We start from the raw sequence: 18,655 nt of genomic DNA on the forward strand, positions 1-18,655 counted from the left end.
TAATAATTGAACCATAATTAAATTAATTTCTCCCTCTTAATTGATTATAAGATTAACGGGGACATCAAATAATCGTATTATTATGATCTAGCGCGTTCATGCAAGAGGCTAACTGATACCATTGTAGGAGTTTATAGGTACTACGCAACGGAAAAACATGAATCATATTCAATCAAGTACCAATCCCAATAATCACATTCATAACACACAAGACACATAATCATACCTTTGATGCGTGAATTCCACGAAGCTATTCGACAGGCAAATCAGGGAGAGAATAGATCCCCAAGCGTTGCTCCTCTACTTAGTCCACGAGATTCGAACGAGCCGTCCACCAATACTAGATTGGTCAAGTGATTGAGGAGAACCGCGATCACCACCTTTTCGGACAACCGACCACCGCACAAACCACCACCACCACGACACACCACCGGCGCCTAGGAGGAGGAGAGAGTCGTGTGAGAGAGAGCACTATCAGAGGGGTTGGGTTTCGTGTTTGCTAATTCGGGTTGGATCACACTGATCAATTAATTGCTTACTTCCTGCAAACCTAGGAACCTAGTCTATTTATAATCTCATTATAATTAGACTAGGGCACGAAGCACAAAACCACTTCTTAATCCCCATATGGCCGGCCACCTAGAGTGATGAGGCCCGTGATGGGCTTCGTCCTCTAATACTCGATCTAGCCCCTTTGTGTGACCTTATAGGATCCGTCCAATTGGGCTTTGGGCTATTTTACTAGTCCAAAGATCGTTAGTACCTCTAGCTATGGCAAAACGACGACCCAAATGTACGAACTTAATTATCTCCATAATTTGACCATTTATGTATCTAGTAATTGCACACGACAAAGACATAACTCCTTCAGATATGGGTCCAATAATAGTGTAGTTGGATGGGGCTTAAAAAGACCTTTCCAACAATATATTATAAGCCCAATTCCGATGAATAATGAGGAATTTATGGCCAAAATACTAAACTGGGCCCAAAACCTACGACCCAATGATCATGTGGAGGGTCCAAAGGTTTAATCGTATTCCTAAACTAATTAGGATTAATTAGAAACTTCCATAAGTTTCTAAAAGATTAATTATCCTTTTTGAAAAGATAAAATCAAAGAGTTTGAAATTGAATAAAACTTTCCTTTTTTTTTAAATCCTAATTCTATTCGAATTTAAAGATGTTCAAAGGTAGTCAGATATTATTTTTGTGCCTCATAATCTTTATCCAAAACTTATAATGTTGGATAGATATTTAAATTATCTTTCTAATGATATATTATAATATTAATTTCGAGCTATAACGAAAAAGATATGAATGGAATACGAAATTCTATCTAAAACTGACTCTCTTCCACTATTTCGGTCATATCTTTTTATCTACAAAATATTTTAATCTGATTAAAATTGTTTTGGAAAGTAGACTTCAAGAGCTTACAACGACATATTATATGACTTATTTGGACATTTGGATCAAAATATATGATAAAAACAAAATCCGCAAAAACTGTCTTGCATCGCCAAACGACAGGTTCGTCGCCTGGCGACGAGCCCTATCGTTGGCGACAGAGAGGTGTTTTATTACTTTTCGAACTCTGATTCGTTTCTATCGATTCTGGACTATTTTCTTATAAATAGGGTCCCTCAACCTCCGTTTTTCAATAACCAGAATTCCCTAATTCTTTTCTCTTTCTCTAAGCTAAAGCTTATTCTTTCTCTCTCTTTCTAGCCTAGCCTTTTACAAACACAATTCCCCACTCAATAACACTAGACACACCTAGCCAAGCTCGAAGTTGCCTTCGCCCTAGACATGAAAGGTTTGATATTTCTGAGGGTTTGGTTCCAAATCTTTCTTTCAATTATTTAATTTAATTAATTGTTTTGTTTTATATTTTCCTTGAAGTTACTAACGTGTGTATTTTGTTATTAGAAAGAGGTACGAGGCATCCAAGTAAGTACTTTAATTGTTTTATCATATCAATAGAAGGGGTATGAGCATTTGGATTCATGAACTCTTCAGTCTCTTCCATAGGGCAATTGTCCCCTTGACGGCCAATATTTTCGCACTTAAAACAGATCATGTGCAACCCTTCGTATTGAATCTTCCAAATTCTTCCCTTAAGCCAGAATTTTGACAATAGTGGCTTGGAAAGATCCAATTCAATACTCAGCCCGGTGAATTAGCCTCTTTGAGCCATAGAGATATTATAATCAATATGAATGACAACCAATTTTTCCATCTATCTTCTGTAGAAACTCTTAATCAGTTAGGAAACGCATAGGAGCATCATCAAGGATAAAGTTAGGGATCCATTGGCGATTCGTGAGCTAGCTGTCATCCAACATCCATGGCCCTTGTTGTGTAAGCACATGATTATAATCATCAAAACTAGAGAATCTAGCAATAAAATATTCATGGCCAATATCGGTGAGGACCAGTCCTCCCTTAAGTTCCCATTTCCGTTTAAGGCGTTTCATTAGAGACATATATCCAATCTTGACAATGAGTGTGTGCTTCCAAGGCCGCCTTATTCTCTGTTTTTCCTCTTTAGAGAGCAGAATGATAGGGCATTTCGGATCATCCTCCATGTTTTCCAGCGGCTCATCATCATCAGAGATATCGTCATCTTCATAAACTTGGACATGAGAGCCTTGAAAACCTCCATGGTTAACAGTGGCTACCATATCTCTAAAGGAAGGACTCTGGTTTGGCAATGGTGGAAATTGTACAGCCTCCTTTCCCTGCTCAGCAGTTGGATCATCAATTGGTTGTGTACCATCTTGATTAGCCTCATTATTGAATATGAAATGTGTAATCTTTCTTTTTGGTTTTTTGTTGGATCGAGAAATCAGATCCCTTTCTTCATGGGAGAGTTGTTTGCTACGAGGGTTTTTCATAAAGAGAATTTTTTGTATATTAGAACCTGGTACACATGATAGGGGAGTAACTGAACCAATCAATAATTGTCGAATGTTTGATATTTTGTTGTTTAAGGAATGCTTCTCAAGAGTTTTCGGAGTTGCAACTTAGCATCTCCTTCAGAGCAATTGATCCAATGCTCCTTTAAATTAAAAAGTATACTGCTTATTGAAATTAATCCAAAAAAAGTCATCATCTATTAGGAAATACTAATCCAAGCATCCAAAGGAACTCCAGATTGATGAAAATAAAATCCAAAATGCAGAAGATAGGATTATCCACTAAGGCTGCATTACATTGATCTTGTTACAAACACCAGCAGTTGGTCTTTAACAATCTACTTCTCTATACATTTGCTGCCAAACCAAATCACATTAGACTCTATTCGACTTAAAGCCTACCTCCATCACATTAAAAATTAAATGAAAGAAAATACATGAATAGATAAGAACAAAACAGACAAATAAAGGGTAAAAAAAAATTAAAATAAGGGTTTATAATTTACTAATTGTAGTCTCACTGTATGATAGTTGTGGACACAAACTTAAGTCAACAGAAATGGGGAAACAAGATGAAACCCCACTACAAAATTGTGCAGAAAATTTCTCAAGTGTTTATATGTGTTTATCTTCAAGTCTAAAACAAAAAGAATCAGTTTAATCATTTTGTTAATTGCTTCACTTTGGCACACATGGCCTCCAAATCGTGCCGCCTGTGGGTAAATCCATCAAGCTGATACCCTTGGCGGTTAATTCACTCCTCAACTGGTCAGTTTTTGTAAAATCTTTGATTTTTCTAGCAGCAGCCCTTTCTTCTATTAGACGTGATACCTCATCTTCAGTTAGCTCGGCTCTAATTAATGCCTTCTCCTTCAACTGCAGCAAAACCTATTTGAAAAGCAATAATATTATTGACAGTATGTAGCAGGCTAAAAGGGAGGACTCTAAAGATAATACAAAAACGTAGTTACCTCGAAATACGGCAGAGTAGAAAGCAACCCTAGGACATCCAAAACCTTCGTGACTGCCTCCTCCAATTCTTTAAGAGACTGAACAGCCAACATTTTTTGTTGCTTCTGCTTCTTCTGGAATAAGGAAGATCAAAAGTTCACATCCATCAATAAAAGAAGTTATAAGAACCATAATTTGAATGAATATGAGTTGAAACTTGTTTTCCTTTTGAAAGGGAATTAAATGCAGTTATCACCATCACTCACCTTAAGCCCGTTTATTTCATTGTTAATAGCCGTCAGTGCATGTTGTAGACTGCCCTTCAAAATTTCTGCTGTGTGCAAATCATCAGACATTTTGCATTCAAAATCTGTCTTCAAATTCTTAGCCTCAGAAGGTTTACTAGGTTGTTTGCTATTTGACTTAGGCTTGTCATTTGAGTTTCCACTATCAAAAGACAATATAGCATTCCTACAATCTAGCAACGTCTGAAGAATAAGAGCATAAGATCATAATCAACAAATTAGAACAAAGAATTCTAGACAAAACATAAACACAATCAATCAATCAATCAATTGACCTAATCAGAGCAACCACTAAAAATGACCGAACAGATTTAGTATGAAAGAAACATCATTATTTAGAAAAGCAAATATTAGCAAACAAAAAACACAACTTCTTGCCAGAATTACTCAGATGTGCAAATTTACAACAGAAGAGAAACAGCATTGAATACACAAGGGAGAGCAAAAAATTTGGGTACCCAGATTTGAAAACCGGAACCTGAAAGGCTGAAACAGTTCAGGTTCTCAAAAAATTCCAAAACCAAGTACCCGAAACCTGGAACCAAAACCACATAAACATGCTACTTATCATAAATCAATCTAAGCCCATTATTGCAAGAGAAAAAATAAATCATAAAACAATCGAAGACCAAGTCATACAATAGCATTTTTCTAATAAATTGGCAGCAATGTATTCTAGTATATAAAATTCCTAAATCAGAACTTGTACGGTTGTACCCGATGGTTCTGGATCCAGTTCTCATTTCCAAAACCTGTTGCAATAGGCAGCAAATCTGATTCTGTTTTCGAGGAACTGGTTAACCAGAATTGTACCTGATGGTTCTGGTTTAAGTTATCATTTCCAAAACCTATTGCAACAGGCACCGAATCCATTCAATTATGAGTACCCGGTTAATCGAAACTTGTACCCGATAGTTTTGGACTTCTAGCTCACATTCACATATCCAAAACTATTGCAATAGGCACCGAATCCCATTTTGTTTTTGAATGGCCGGTTGCAGCACGTTCTGGTTTTAGTTTCGGAAATTTTGACAAGGCACCCTATGTTACTCACCCTTGAATAAACCTCCCCCAAACAAAATGCCACTGCTATCCCAAAAGAAGAGGAGAGAAAGCACATTTCCACAATACACAAGGTAATAAAAAAATCATCAATCCATCCCATAGTAGTCTTCCCATTTTTCCATTTCCATCGATGCTGAAAATTTTTCCCATTTCCTTATTTAGTACAAGTCAACTAAAAACCCACCCACCTTAGTCACTTACTCACTCAACATCTCTCTCTCCTCCATATTAAAAGAATAAACAACTTCCAACAACTTAACTTCGTATTTTTTGCATAACCATGCCCAACAGAACTAGGAATACCACTGTGGGACAAGAGGAGTAGCTATATCAGTCAATTGGTATGCCGAAACTGTCTTGCATATCTATGCATATAAAATAAAACAAACACTTGCATCGGAACTGAAATACAAGATAAATGAATATGAGGGAATAACAGGAAACAAAATCTTATTATAAAATACTATAAGGCAATCTCAAAAGAAAACCTCAAACTTATAAATCAAATTGGAAAAATTCCATTCTAGTTGGGCAAGAGTGTGTAATTAACTTATCAAGAAACCCAATAGATAACAGGGAGTCTGACTATGAGCTCAACTTTCTTGGCTACACCATATATCCCACTATAAGGTGCTGAAAGCAATTGGTGGGAAAGTTGGTTTGGTGTAAGAAATTCACTTAACCAGTTTCCCATGGCTGGTCTTAATCAATGGATAAAATTTGGAGAAAAAAAAAAGGAATTAATTAGAAAGATGATTCTTGCAGAATAATGTTACCAGCAATTTGGAGGGATTAGAAAGGGGAAAAGGCTACTACCGCAAATGTACCAATGCTCGTAATTTCTTTACAATCTCTTTCTGTACAAAGAAAAGCCCCTCGCAAAGTCGCAATTTCATTCTGTTACAACATATATGATGATAAAGCTAAATATTTCTTTTTTTTTTTTCGTTCCTTCCCTCCTTGCACAACCATCATACAAAATCAAACAATAACTCTAACGTCAAGGCTTACCAACTTAGGTTGCCATTATTATACCCTAAAATTACTATCCAAACTTACTAAACTTAACTGAGAAATGATTGGAAACCAGATGGACATAGCAGAACCATACATGTATAATAACTCAATAAGACACATACCTTTATTTAACATCCAGAGGATTTATGACTCATTCTCATGTGGTTCTAAAACTAATAATATACCATCTTTCTTTTCCGGCATAAGCTCAAACTATGATTTTATGCACATTATATGGTTTTACTAAAGATGTATGAAAACTTCTTCCTACTTCATCATCTAAGATTTTCATTACTCTATCCCAGATTTTGGCTTTCATAGCATCGAAATTACATGCATGATGTATGTGAATAGTAAAAAAGGTAAACAAAATAAATAAATAATAATTTGTACAAAAAGAAAAAAAAAAAAAAAAAAAAAAAAAAAAAAAAAAAAAATATATATATATATATATATAAGGGGAGGGATCCGGTGAGAATAGGTTCATATGTGAGATTTCATACTTATATGAGAATTGATCTATAATTTAGAACACGTGAGTAAAAATTTAGAACATACGAGTAAAAATTTAGAACGTGCAACTCAAATATAAATTTAGAACATATGACTAATAATTTTGAACATGTGTGTGAGCAATAATTTAAAACATCTGATTCAAGAATTAGAACATGTGAGTAAAAATTTTAAAAATATGCTTTATGAAATTTAAAACATATGATTAAAATTTAGAACATGTGAATAAAAAATTTAGAACACTTGATATAATATATAGAAAATGAGAGTAAAAATATTGAACATATAAGTAAAAATATAGAACATGTGAGTAAAAATTAGAACCTATGCTTTCGAATTTAGAACATATAACTAAAAATCTTAAAACACAAGCACGTTTTAAAATTTAGAACATATAAGTTAAAATTTCGGAATAAGTCATTTGAAATTTAATACATTGAACTTAACTAATTTATGGTTTAGAACATCTGATTTAATTTAGAACACTTGGGGAAAAGTTTAGAACATCAGATTTAAAATTTACTCGTAGAACATATGAGTAAAAATTTAGAACATAAAAAGTGTTCTCACGTAAGAAAAATTCTCACATAAGAAAAATTCTGGCGAGAAAAAAAAAAAAACTTTTTCCCGCAATACAACATACACTTAGACACCATAGAAAATTCACACCATGAGTACATAGCATATATTCGTAAATCTAAAACCAGAAAGAAAAAATCCTAATGCACTAGGATATAGCAAGCAAAATCAGAGTACAGCAAGAGCAAACTAAGAATATCAAGAACTATAAGCACAGAATACTTGCCTGATAAACAAAGAAGACTGCATCGGATGCAATATCTATTTGTGACAATGAATAATTGACAGGAGAATTGTAGTTCATGCTCAGCAAGAAGTACCTCAAAGCCAAGGGATGGTATTGTTTGGTAACCTAGATTTGGGAAAAAAGAAATATTTTAAGAGTAATAACATGTCAACCAAACATGCAAACACCTCAATAAACAGCTTAAAATGTAGCATCACTCATTCACTCATCATACCTCACGAATAGTAAAGAAGTTTCCAGTTGACTTTGACATCTTCTCTTCGTTAATAGTCACAAACCCATTATGCAACCAGTAAGCAATGTCAGTCTCTTCACATGCAGCGCAACTCTGGGCCAGCTCATTTTCATGATGTGGAAATATCAAATCCATTCCACCACCGTGGATATCAAAAGAGAAAGTCAGGTAATGAGCACTCATTGCACTGCATTCTATGTGCCATCCTGGCCTTCCTGGACCCCAAGGACTGTCCCAACTTGGCTCACCAGGTTTAGCAGCCTGCAAATTTGATAGATGTCACAACAAGGAAACAACAGCATAACATTAATGAATGTGTTGGTAAAAAATGCCTCTTGTTTCCTGTACCTTCCATAAAGCAAAATCAGCAGGATGACGCTTTCTAGAATCTACAGCAACCCTTTCCCCTGCTCTATTGTCCTCAAGCTTCCGCCTAGATAATTTCCCATAATTTGGGAACTTATCAGCAGCAAAATAAACATCTCCATCAAGTGGATACGCATAGCCTTTTTCAATTATCTGCAATGAACAACCACCCAAAAAAAAAAAAAAGGAGATTAACAAAGAATGATAATCTTGCAGAAGTCATAGGCATACAATAGAAGAAAATGCTAATGCTCAGCCATGTCTGGTTTCTAAAGTGGAAAATTTCATGGTATGAGGATTCATTGAGGACCTTTCCATGCAAGCCATTCTTAACACACGTTTAGGACAATTTGAGTGCATGATACTTGGTGGTTTATTATGTGAGTAGTTTTTTCTGTTTAAGGACAACTGGTCCTCCAACTTTTGTATCTCGTTTTGCTATTACCATGTAAATCCTCTCTTGTCAAAAGATAGACTTGTTTGTTCCATCTTATTTGACTTATTCAGACAAAAGAAGTTTCAAAATAAAAGACAATTTTAGACAATATACGCAGTAAGGGGTTTTTTTTTTTTGGCAAACAAAACAAGTTCAGATAATTTCTCACAAGTTCAATAAAATAATTTCAGATAACACAAGTTAAACCAAACAGATCAAAAATCATCCTAGCTTCATTCTTCTTTTGACTCACACTAATAATTTAACTACTGAATTCAGAGGGTGCTAGGATAACAGGAGCGTGCAGATACAGATTCATATTATATAAAAATAAAATGAAGAGGAAGGCACCAGTGAACAACATAGACGATTGTTTACATGAGTAACTAACAATCCATGTCTGACCAGATATCAATACACATTATTGAACACAAATGTGAAACTTCTCCATAAACTTTCATTTTAAGGACAAAGCCTTTATAATTGAATTTACTAGACAAGAGATAAAACACACAAACCATAATTCTCACCTTAGCTATCATGTCTCTAATCTGATCCATGTGATCAGAAACACGTGGCTGATGAGTAGGAAGCAGGCACTGTAGATCATCCATATCCTTAAGGAACTCTTCACAAAAATGATTGCTTAACATTAAAGGGTCACTCAGTGGATCTTCTGGATCTTTCTCCTTACGCTCATTTGCTCTACGTATAATCTGAAAAGTTTCAGACAAGAGAATTAATAAAGCATTGGTCAAAACCTGGAACTGAAAAGAATCAAGAAAGGGTATTGAAAGCAAATGATAAACATAAAGGTAATAATGGAAAGCATCAACTTATGAACTTTATTATATATCTTAGAAGAGGTCAATGTGCCACAGCTCATAATGAATTAACAGGCCATCTCAGTTCATAGAGTATATGCATTTAAATTAACAGTGCAAATCAGGCCCTTCACACCAATACAAAAGACAAGTTTTGTTATCTTGGAGACATGTGCATATCATAAACTTTGCCATAAAACCTCAAAAAATATATTGCAATGATGTATCTATAGTTTTAAATATCCTTCATTGAGGCCATTCTCATTGGTTATCATTCCATATTAGCATAAATGAAAAAAATAAAAAACCAACCACGTGAAATGAGTATTTATCCCTACGACCTTACCCATTTCAAAAACATATTCACAATAAGCCAATACCAAATGCCTGCTAAGTCAGATTGCCACTATTGCCTTGCTGCTAACAACATATGGAACAAGCCTTCAAATCATACAGAAACAACTCACATGGATTTAATATTTTAATTTATAGTAGCCAAAACCATTTGAACTGCTATCCCCATATTGATAGCAGTTCTGTCAGATATAAATTAAAACATTATTTCAAGCAACCAATTCCATATGAGCAATACAGAAATGGAGGGTCCAGCATAGCCAATCATATAAGGCAAGCAGAGAGAAATTTCGCAAAATTCAAATCAAACCATGAAAGAGCCAACGTCACTGATGACTTGACCAACAGAACGCAAAGCCAAGGTACTCTATCATTGAAGTAGCCAACAATTCCTGCTTATAAAAACAATGGTCATCAGCCAGTGAACAAGCAATAGTGCTCTGCTGGCAATGGCAACAGGATTCCAGTGGCTGAGCGGCATGCAAAGGACAATGCAAGACATGCTCCAGAAAGGTGACAGTGAACTTGCTTTTATCTTTGCAAAATATTAGCCTTTAGCTTTTAGCCAAGTTCATGGCCTGCTTTCAAGCTTATGGTACAGAAATACCCAAATCTGTCCCATACAATTCCAATTTACTCAGCATAATTAACCATTTCAAAGACCTTCATCACAATCTTAGCAGATCCCCAAATATTCACAGACAGCTGTTAGGTATTTCCCAAAATTTAAACAGCTAATCCTCTGGTTCAGTAGTTTCTACCATCAAGTGTTGTCCTTTGCAAATTTCAGCCAGTTTGTGATGAAGGTCTAGGTACTCTAGGATCATGGCAATTGGCAAAGAATGAAGCAAAGCTAGAATGTTGTAAATACTCACACATGGAGCAGACTAACAGCTCCAGGCACTCTCTTCGTCACAATCAAGAACAATCCAACTCCAAAAGATAAACTCAAAAGTGCAATAAGCAAATGAATAGCACCATGCAAACCACACACCCATTTATTAGTCCCTTCGAAAATAATCAACTTTAACTCCACCGCTATCCATTTCTACTATAAAATTCCAAAAATAAAGCAACTTTGCCACTCCATAAGAGTTCTGTGATCTTAGAAGTAACAACAAGAGCAAGATAAAACATTGAATCAATACAGTGCATGAAACCAGAACCAGGAATTCACGTTGAAAAAATCAAATAATTAAACTGTGCATAATTCTTAGTGTGATTCTATTTGGGGTATGTTTACATTTTTATCATCTATCACAGCCTTAGTTTTAATGCAAGGTCAGAAGTATATGGATATCTTATCTTACAGCCTTGTGCACCAATTTCCAACTTATCCTAGAGGTAATTGGGTTCAAATCTTGGTTTTAAAAAGCGCGCCTCGGGTGCGCCTAGGCGCGCCTCGCTCCCAGGCTCTGGGAAATGGGCTTTAGCTAGGCGAGGCTCAATCACCTACGGAAGGCGCGCGCCTCAGGCGCCTCAAAGTGCCTTTGGTAAGGTGCGCCTTTGCGCCTCAAGGAAAATAACTAAGATATAAGTTATTATATTGAAGAATGATGGACACTTTTCAAATTTAGACTACCTTAGCTTTACATATATTATTATTTAATTTATTATGAATCTTTTTAATTGGTATTAAGTACAATCAAAGTAAAAAAATAATTTGAAATAAATATGTAAAGACATGCGCCTTGCATACAAAAGGCGCACGCCTTCGCCTTGCGCCTCGCGCCTAGGCTGCAAGGACCATTTGCGCCTTGGTGCGCCTTGCGCCTTTTAAAACGAAGGTTCGAATTGTTTTTCTTTTAAATACACACACACCCCCCCACCCCCCACCCCCAACCACACACACACACACACACTCACAAAAAGAAGTAATAAGTTGAATTGACCTGTGAATTAACCTGACATCAATAGACCCAAAACCAATTAAAGGAACCCGTTTAGCATGTCTCGGTAGAAGGCTCTTTCTAAGGCATAATAAGAGTCACAGTTGCACCTCACTTACGTTAACCTTTATAATTAAGGCCTTGTGGCCCTTTTCTATACACCCAAGAATAATGGAAACGAGAACATAAAATTGTAATTGCCTCCAACACTTTATCTTACGTAGAATAATACAAGAGACTTAAGATGGTGTTAATCATTAGTGCATTGCAGACCACATAACATCAAATTCATCCAAGTATGTGCCAATGTAAAAGTCTCAATGTAAAGTCCATATTTGTTGACAAAGCTATAGCAAAAAATTTCAAAAAAATTAAAAATCTAGCAATTTCTGACCTTGTCATCAACATCAGTGAAATTTCGAACATATGTAACCTCATAGTCCAATTCCTTCAAGTATCTGCATGAACATATCAAAACTTATCATATCAAAATTCAGCATAATAGCATGTTTTCAAGATAGTAACAAAATAAATATCCCACCGCCGGCAAAAGTAGAAAGGAGCCGAAAACAAAGGAATTTACACTTTTCTAGAATCAATCGCATTAAAGCATATTCACCAATTTGGTCATTCATTTAAAATCCCACTCCTGCATCGTATATTGTAAGATTATGAAAATCCAAGAGAACGACACCCAAAATACCAACACAACTATTCATTTCATCTAATGGTTAATAACCAAGATCTAACGCGGTGATTAACTGATTTAGGTTTTGAAGGAAAGAATTCCAATTTGGTTCATTCAAGCTTTAAATGATATTGTTGATCAAGTTTCATTTTTCTCAGTTAATTTTTAAAAATACTGTTAATTTAGTTTTAACAATGACAATGTACATCAAATTCCATCTCTCAAAAAACTCCACTTATGATCCAAACATTATAACCAAATACAAATTCCGGAATTCAAAATACTGCTTCAAAAAAACGGAATTTAGAATTAAATCTCCGGGTCATCAAATCCAAAATTGAAATTCCAAACACTACCTTAAGGAAATTAATAAACTAAGAAAAAGGTTGACTTTCGAATAAATCCAAATTCTCAATAAAATAGTACACTGACAAACAAAATTCCCCAATTCATTAACCCTAATTCGAATTGACATCAAATCAGAAAAAGCAGGAAATCGAAAACAAAATTAAATCGAGAAATTCGAATGAGACTATACCGGTAAAGGACATCGAAAGCAACATAAGCCCGAGCATGACCAATGTGGCTGAAATCATACGCAGTAACACCACAAACATACATGGAAACCTTGTTGGGAACCTTGGTTTTGAAAACTTCCTTTTGCTTAGTCATGGAGTTGTAAAGCATGAAGGTAGGACGATTGCTTGACTTCACATCTTCTTCCGCCATTGTTGCGGTATTCAGAGCTCAAAACCCTAACTTAACTTTACTTTTTCTTACAGGAACTTAACTTAAACTTCTGTTGGTATCTCTCTTTGTAAGTAAATAAAATAACGACAATTTAGTACGGAGTACTTAATTTATAATTTAAAACAAATTAACGCAATTAAAATATTATACATAAATAAAATATTAAAAAAATTTAATATATCCTTCCACAATATATAGTAATACCATAAATAAAAAAATAAATAAAATAAAAATAAAAATCATATTCTTAACGTAATTCGAAACATATATAGGGTCTGTTCATATTTACTTATTTTCAGTTCAGTTTAGTTCAGTTCAGTTCAGTTCAATTCAGCTCCAATCAGTTCAGTTCAGTTCAGTTCAGTTCAGTTTAGTTCAGTTCAGTTCAGTTCAGTTCAGCTCCAATCAGTTCAGTTCAATTCAGTTCAGCTCCAATCAATTCAGTTCAGCTCTTAATTTTCCTCTCTCATAAAATATTCATTTTAGCTTAGTTCAGTTCAGTTCAGTTCAGTTCAGCTCCAATCAGTTCAGTTCAGTTCAGCTCCAATCAGTTCAGTTCAGCTCAGCTCAGTTCAGTAAATATGAACAGGCCCATAGTGTTATGTACTATGGAGTACTTTACCACTAATAATAACAAGGAATTTTTTTGTAAAAATATGTGTCTTTGATTATGTATGAAAAACTTGTCAGGAAAGATATGAAAAAATATTTTAAGTCCGTTGATTATTTTTTTAAAAAAATACTACATGAGAGAGAATGAATAATACGGGTTAAATAAATGTTAGAATAATCTTTTGATTTACGGGTTAAGTACATACGTGTTCTAAAATATCTATTTTGCTATTAATAAAATCTTTCATATGAATTGGAAAAACTAGTTATTGAAAGTTATGGTGCATGGTATGGGACCTAAACTACTAAATCAGAAAATCACTAATTCACACCTTTAGATTTTTTTTCTTTTTTTTAACCATTTATGCACGACGCACCTTTGGATTGTTGATTTAATCTAAAATTCAATAAATCTCTATTCAAAAAAATAGATAATTAAATAAATATGGTATAAGATAGGCTTATGTTAATATTATTATAACACGGTTAATTTGAGGATAACTTTAATAATTTTAATGGTAACTTTAATCCCTTTAAGGGTAACTGTTAATTAATATTAAGTTTGATTATATTTAATGCGTAATTTGTAATGGATACATGATATGAAAACTTATAATTAATCTAATATATTATAAAGTGTTTTTTTAAAGGTGAAATGTATATTAGGAAAATAATAACTTTGTACAATTTTAAGGGTACTTTAAATATCTTAAGGATAACTTTAATCCGTCTTACAATAAGTTAATAAAACTCCGTCTTAATTAATTAAGAATATTATAAAGTGTTTTTTAGAGGTGAAATGTATCTTAGGAAAATAATAACTTTGTACAATATTAAGGTTACTTTAAACATCTTAAGGATAACTTTAATACGTCTTACAATAAGGGTATATTCACATTTACTTAATTTCACTTCAGTTCAGTTCAGCTCCAATCAGTTCAGTTCAGTTCAGCTCCTAATTTCCCTCTCTCATAAAATATTCATTTCAGCTCAGTTCAGTTCAGTTCAACTCCAATCAGTTCAGTTCAGCTCAGTAAATGTGAACAGGCCCTAAGTTAATAAAACTCCGTCTTAATTAATTAAGAATATGTGTCTAAAATCACTAGTAGAAAAAACGTAATGTTAAGTTGTAGACGCCCATTTGTGTCTCCCCAAAACCAAACCCAGTGATGAGTGTCTTTCGCGTCGAATCATAATCGAATGAAGTGAAAGTGTGGAAAGTTTAGTGTTGCGGATAGTTTTAATTTCTTTTCTCTTCTCTCTGTTTTTGAAAACTTACTTTAAGACAACAGTCAATCCAGTTTGGTTGGTCCATGATATGGGTCCAATAGTAGTGTAGTTGGATAGGGCTTGACGAGAGCTTTCCAACAATATATTATAAGCCCAATTCCGATGAATATTGAGGAAATTATGGCCAAATTACTGAACTGGACCCGGTTTGAGCCTTATGTGCGGCCCAATGATCTAGAGGAGTGCCTAATATGGATTTATCATTCTTAATGCAATTAGGAATAGATTTAGTCTTCTAGATTCTTCTAGAAGGTTCTTTTCATTTCTAATTCAATTAGCATTGATAAATTGACTTTTGTTGACTTTTTAGAGTTTTAATTAGAATCAAAGAACTTTTTGAGGAAAATACGATTTTATCCTCCTGTACGGCAATTTTTATCTGATTTTAAGAAAACGCGTGGATTTCTGAGTCAGCGCCAAACGCCAGCTGTAGCGCCTGACGCTACGATTGGTGCCTGGCACTAGACTTGGCGCCTAGCGCCAACCTTAGCGTCTGGCGCTAAGGTCAACGTCTAGCGCCAACTCGGTTTTTCGCGTCAGAACTCTGTTTTGATATTTTATCTTTTTGGCTGATTTTCTTTATAAATAATCTCGTAAAAACTTCGTTTTCATTCACCAACTCTCATAAAGTTTTTCTTGATTACTCTCTCTCTCTCTCTCTCTCTCTCTATTTTCTAAACTAGCCTTCTCTCAAATACAAAATTCCGCATTCATTAGATCTAGAAACACCTAGCCATATTCGAAGTTGCCTTTGCCCTAGACGTGAAAGGTTTAATTCCTGAGGGTTTGGTCCCAAATCTCTATTTCAATTATTTAATTTAATTGTTTATTATTTTCCTTGAAGTTACTAACGCGTGTATTTTGTTATTAGAAAGAGGTACGAGGCATCAAAGTAAGTTCTTTAATGGTTTTTGATATTATGATATTGAAATCATGTTTAGGTTGTTATTATGATATTCCTAGTATCATGTCTAGGGTAACTTTAATACTAAGTACGATGCTTCCTATTTTCTTCCTAATATTTATTCATGTTAGTATCATGTTAGTGTTAAAGCTTTGATTTTTATTGTTTAGTGACATGCTTGGGTTTGTTATTAATCTTGTTAGTATCATGCCTAGGGTCTTGCTATTATTATGCTTTAACATGATTATTATGATTATGATTATTATGATTATTATTATTATGATTATTTTGATTATGATTAATATCATGTTGCTTGATATATTTATTATTATTGCTTGATCACGCCTTTTATGCATGTTTAAGGGGAATTGGTACTTGTAATCACGCTTAATAAAATAATTAATAATCTTGTTTAGGGTTAATATGATTATAATTCAAGTGATTGCCAATAATAGGTTTATTTGTGCACTATATTCAACCAACATAGATAAACAGGTTTAGGGTTAATCCTATTGATTGCATGTTAATCAGAAAGCGCACATGAATACGATCTGAATAAAGTAGAGGCCTATTATTAGGGCAGGTTCAATCTCTTTTAGGTTGGATTTGTACCTTCATCCCTGAACCCTATTTGGTTCAAGACCTTATGGAGTTGACGATCTCTTGGATCGTTAAGGGGTGTAACCTTCACCTCGTGAACGGTTTACAAGTTCCTTAAAAACTTATTGGCGACTCTTTTGCTCTATCTTCTTTCCCTTTGGACGCCACCGTACTTTAGTGTATGATCACAGTGGGGTTCAATCTAGGGGATTAACGCTTGATATATTCCCTACACAAGCGGTTCAAACCCCCTAATGGGAAGCGGTTCTGAACCGCTTGCCAATTGTAGTGAAAGGGCAGCGGTTTTAGCGCCAAATCGCTGCCCATTAGGGGTATTAAAAATAAAAAAAAAATTAAAAAAAATGGTTTTTTCACTTAAATTGATGCATAATCAAAACATATGTAAAAAAAATAATATTTTTATTAATTAATTGTTGTAATATTACAATTTATGATTTTCAACAAAAAAAAAATAAACTAACAAAAAAACTGATAGTAAAAAAAAAATTGTTAATCACCACCACCCCACACCACCAGCCGCCAGCCACCACCAGCCACCACCCCACACCACCAGCACCACGAACCCCTACCCACTCACCCACCACGACCCCCCACCCAAACCACGACCCCCACCCATCAAAACCAGATCCCCCACCCACCAAAACCCTCACCGAAACCACGACCCCCACCCACCAAAACCAGATCCCCACCCACTAAAACCAAACGCCCACCCACCACGACCCCCCCCCCCAAAAAAAAAATCAAATTAAAATCAAAATTAAAACTAAAATCAAAATAAAAAAAATAAAATAAAAAAAAAACAAAAAAAACAAAACCATCTAACTCACCACGACCATCTAACCCACCAATTTTGGCTTGAAATTATGGTTTTAAAGGTCAAATTCGACCATGAAAACTCACCATGACCTAAAAAACTTGAACACCCACACGCATGCACGAATTTGCTCGAAATTGTACTCGAAATTTGCTCGAAATTATCCTCGAAATCTGCTCGAAATTTTACTTGGGGTTTTGGTCGATTTTGCTCGAAATTATCCGGTTTTGGTTCAAATTTGTGGAGATGAGAAAGAACAAAGAGAAAGAGAAAGAGAAAGAAGAGAGGAGCGAAGGACGACAAAGAAGAGAGAAGGAGATCGAAGATGAAAAGGGAAGAGAAGATGAGAAAGAGGGAGAACGGGGGATATGGAAGAGGAGAAAGAGAGAGAGAGCAAATAAAATGAAAGAAAGAGGAGAGAGAATCGGGAAATGAAGGGAGGGGTGGGTGGCTACAACCTAAGTACGATTAGTTTAGGGTTTTTTTTAAATGGAAAGCAGTTTGGGGTTGAACCGCTTTCCAATAATTAGCAAGCGGTTCAACCCTAAACTGCTTGTTATTATATATATTGGCAAGCGGTTCGCGCCAAAACAGCTTGCCATTTAATATTAAAGGTTTTTTTAAAAAAAATTGGGTAAATGGCAAGCGGTTTTTAAAATCGCTTGCCATTTGGGGCTTCCCATTACGTTTTTTCTACTAGTCAATTACACTAAAATAGGTTAATTCTTGTGCCATGCACGGTAATTTATAATAACCATTATTAAACTAAGGCCCCGTTCACTTCACCTTATTTTCGCTGAACTGAAATTATTTTACTTAAATAGAATTTTATTTGCTGAACTGGATTATTTTACTGATTTTTTTAATTATATTTCTTCTTCAAAATTACTGATTTTTACTGAACTGAACTTAATTTTATTAAATTGAAATTATTTTTATTATACTGAACTTATTTATATTGGACTGAACTTATTTTTACTGAATTAAAATTATCTTTACTTATATTAATTTTTTTTAAGGAGAAGTGAATAGAGTTTAACATTATAATTAGTTTTTTATTAGAGAAAAAAAATCTAAAACTAAACAAATTTTGATCAAAATAATAAAGGATTACAAAAGATATGTTAAATAAAGCTACTATAGAAAATGATCAATATTATGTTAAGAATGTTTATTTATAGCTATATAAATATTTACGTTAAAATAAGTCAAACTTTTTATTTTAAGTAATGTATGGTATAAGGTTAGAGAATTAATTTTGTATAAGATTTGTT

The 18,655-nt window shown here is 34.4% G+C and overlaps 1 protein-coding gene across 1 annotated transcript; it reads right to left on the minus strand.

The window, feature by feature from the left end:
• Positions 1–3,393: 3,393 nt before the first annotated feature.
• Positions 3,394–13,272, minus strand: LOC110718940 (cysteine--tRNA ligase 2, cytoplasmic-like). The gene is made up of 9 exons (XM_021897879.1): positions 12,929–13,272; positions 12,097–12,160; positions 9,166–9,351; positions 8,182–8,352; positions 7,813–8,094; positions 7,578–7,703; positions 4,139–4,360; positions 3,893–4,006; positions 3,394–3,809 (listed from the first exon to the last, which is right to left on the minus strand). The coding sequence occupies exons 1-9, from the start codon at positions 13,117–13,119 to the stop codon at positions 3,600–3,602; spliced, it is 1,566 nt and encodes a 521-aa protein (XP_021753571.1). The 5' UTR covers positions 13,120–13,272; the 3' UTR covers positions 3,394–3,599.
• Between the last annotated feature and the right edge of the window lie 5,383 nt (positions 13,273–18,655).

Source organism: Chenopodium quinoa, unplaced genomic scaffold, assembly GCF_001683475.1.
Source record: "Chenopodium quinoa cultivar QQ74 unplaced genomic scaffold, ASM168347v1, whole genome shotgun sequence".
Taxonomy (NCBI): Eukaryota; Viridiplantae; Streptophyta; class Magnoliopsida; order Caryophyllales; family Amaranthaceae; genus Chenopodium; species Chenopodium quinoa.

Excerpts from the sequence above, each read along its gene's own strand:
- LOC110718940 (XM_021897879.1), bottom strand. The coding sequence starts at position 13,119 with ATGGCGGAAGAAGATGTGAAGTCAAGCAATCGTCCTACCTTCATGCTT. Across the intron at positions 7,704-7,812 it reads ACTTCTTTACTATTCGTGAG|GTTACCAAACAATACCATCC; the intron begins GTATGATGAGTG and ends TCCCAAATCTAG. Across the intron at positions 4,007-4,138 it reads ATGAAATAAACGGGCTTAAG|AAGAAGCAGAAGCAACAAAA; the intron begins GTGAGTGATGGT and ends TCCTTATTCCAG.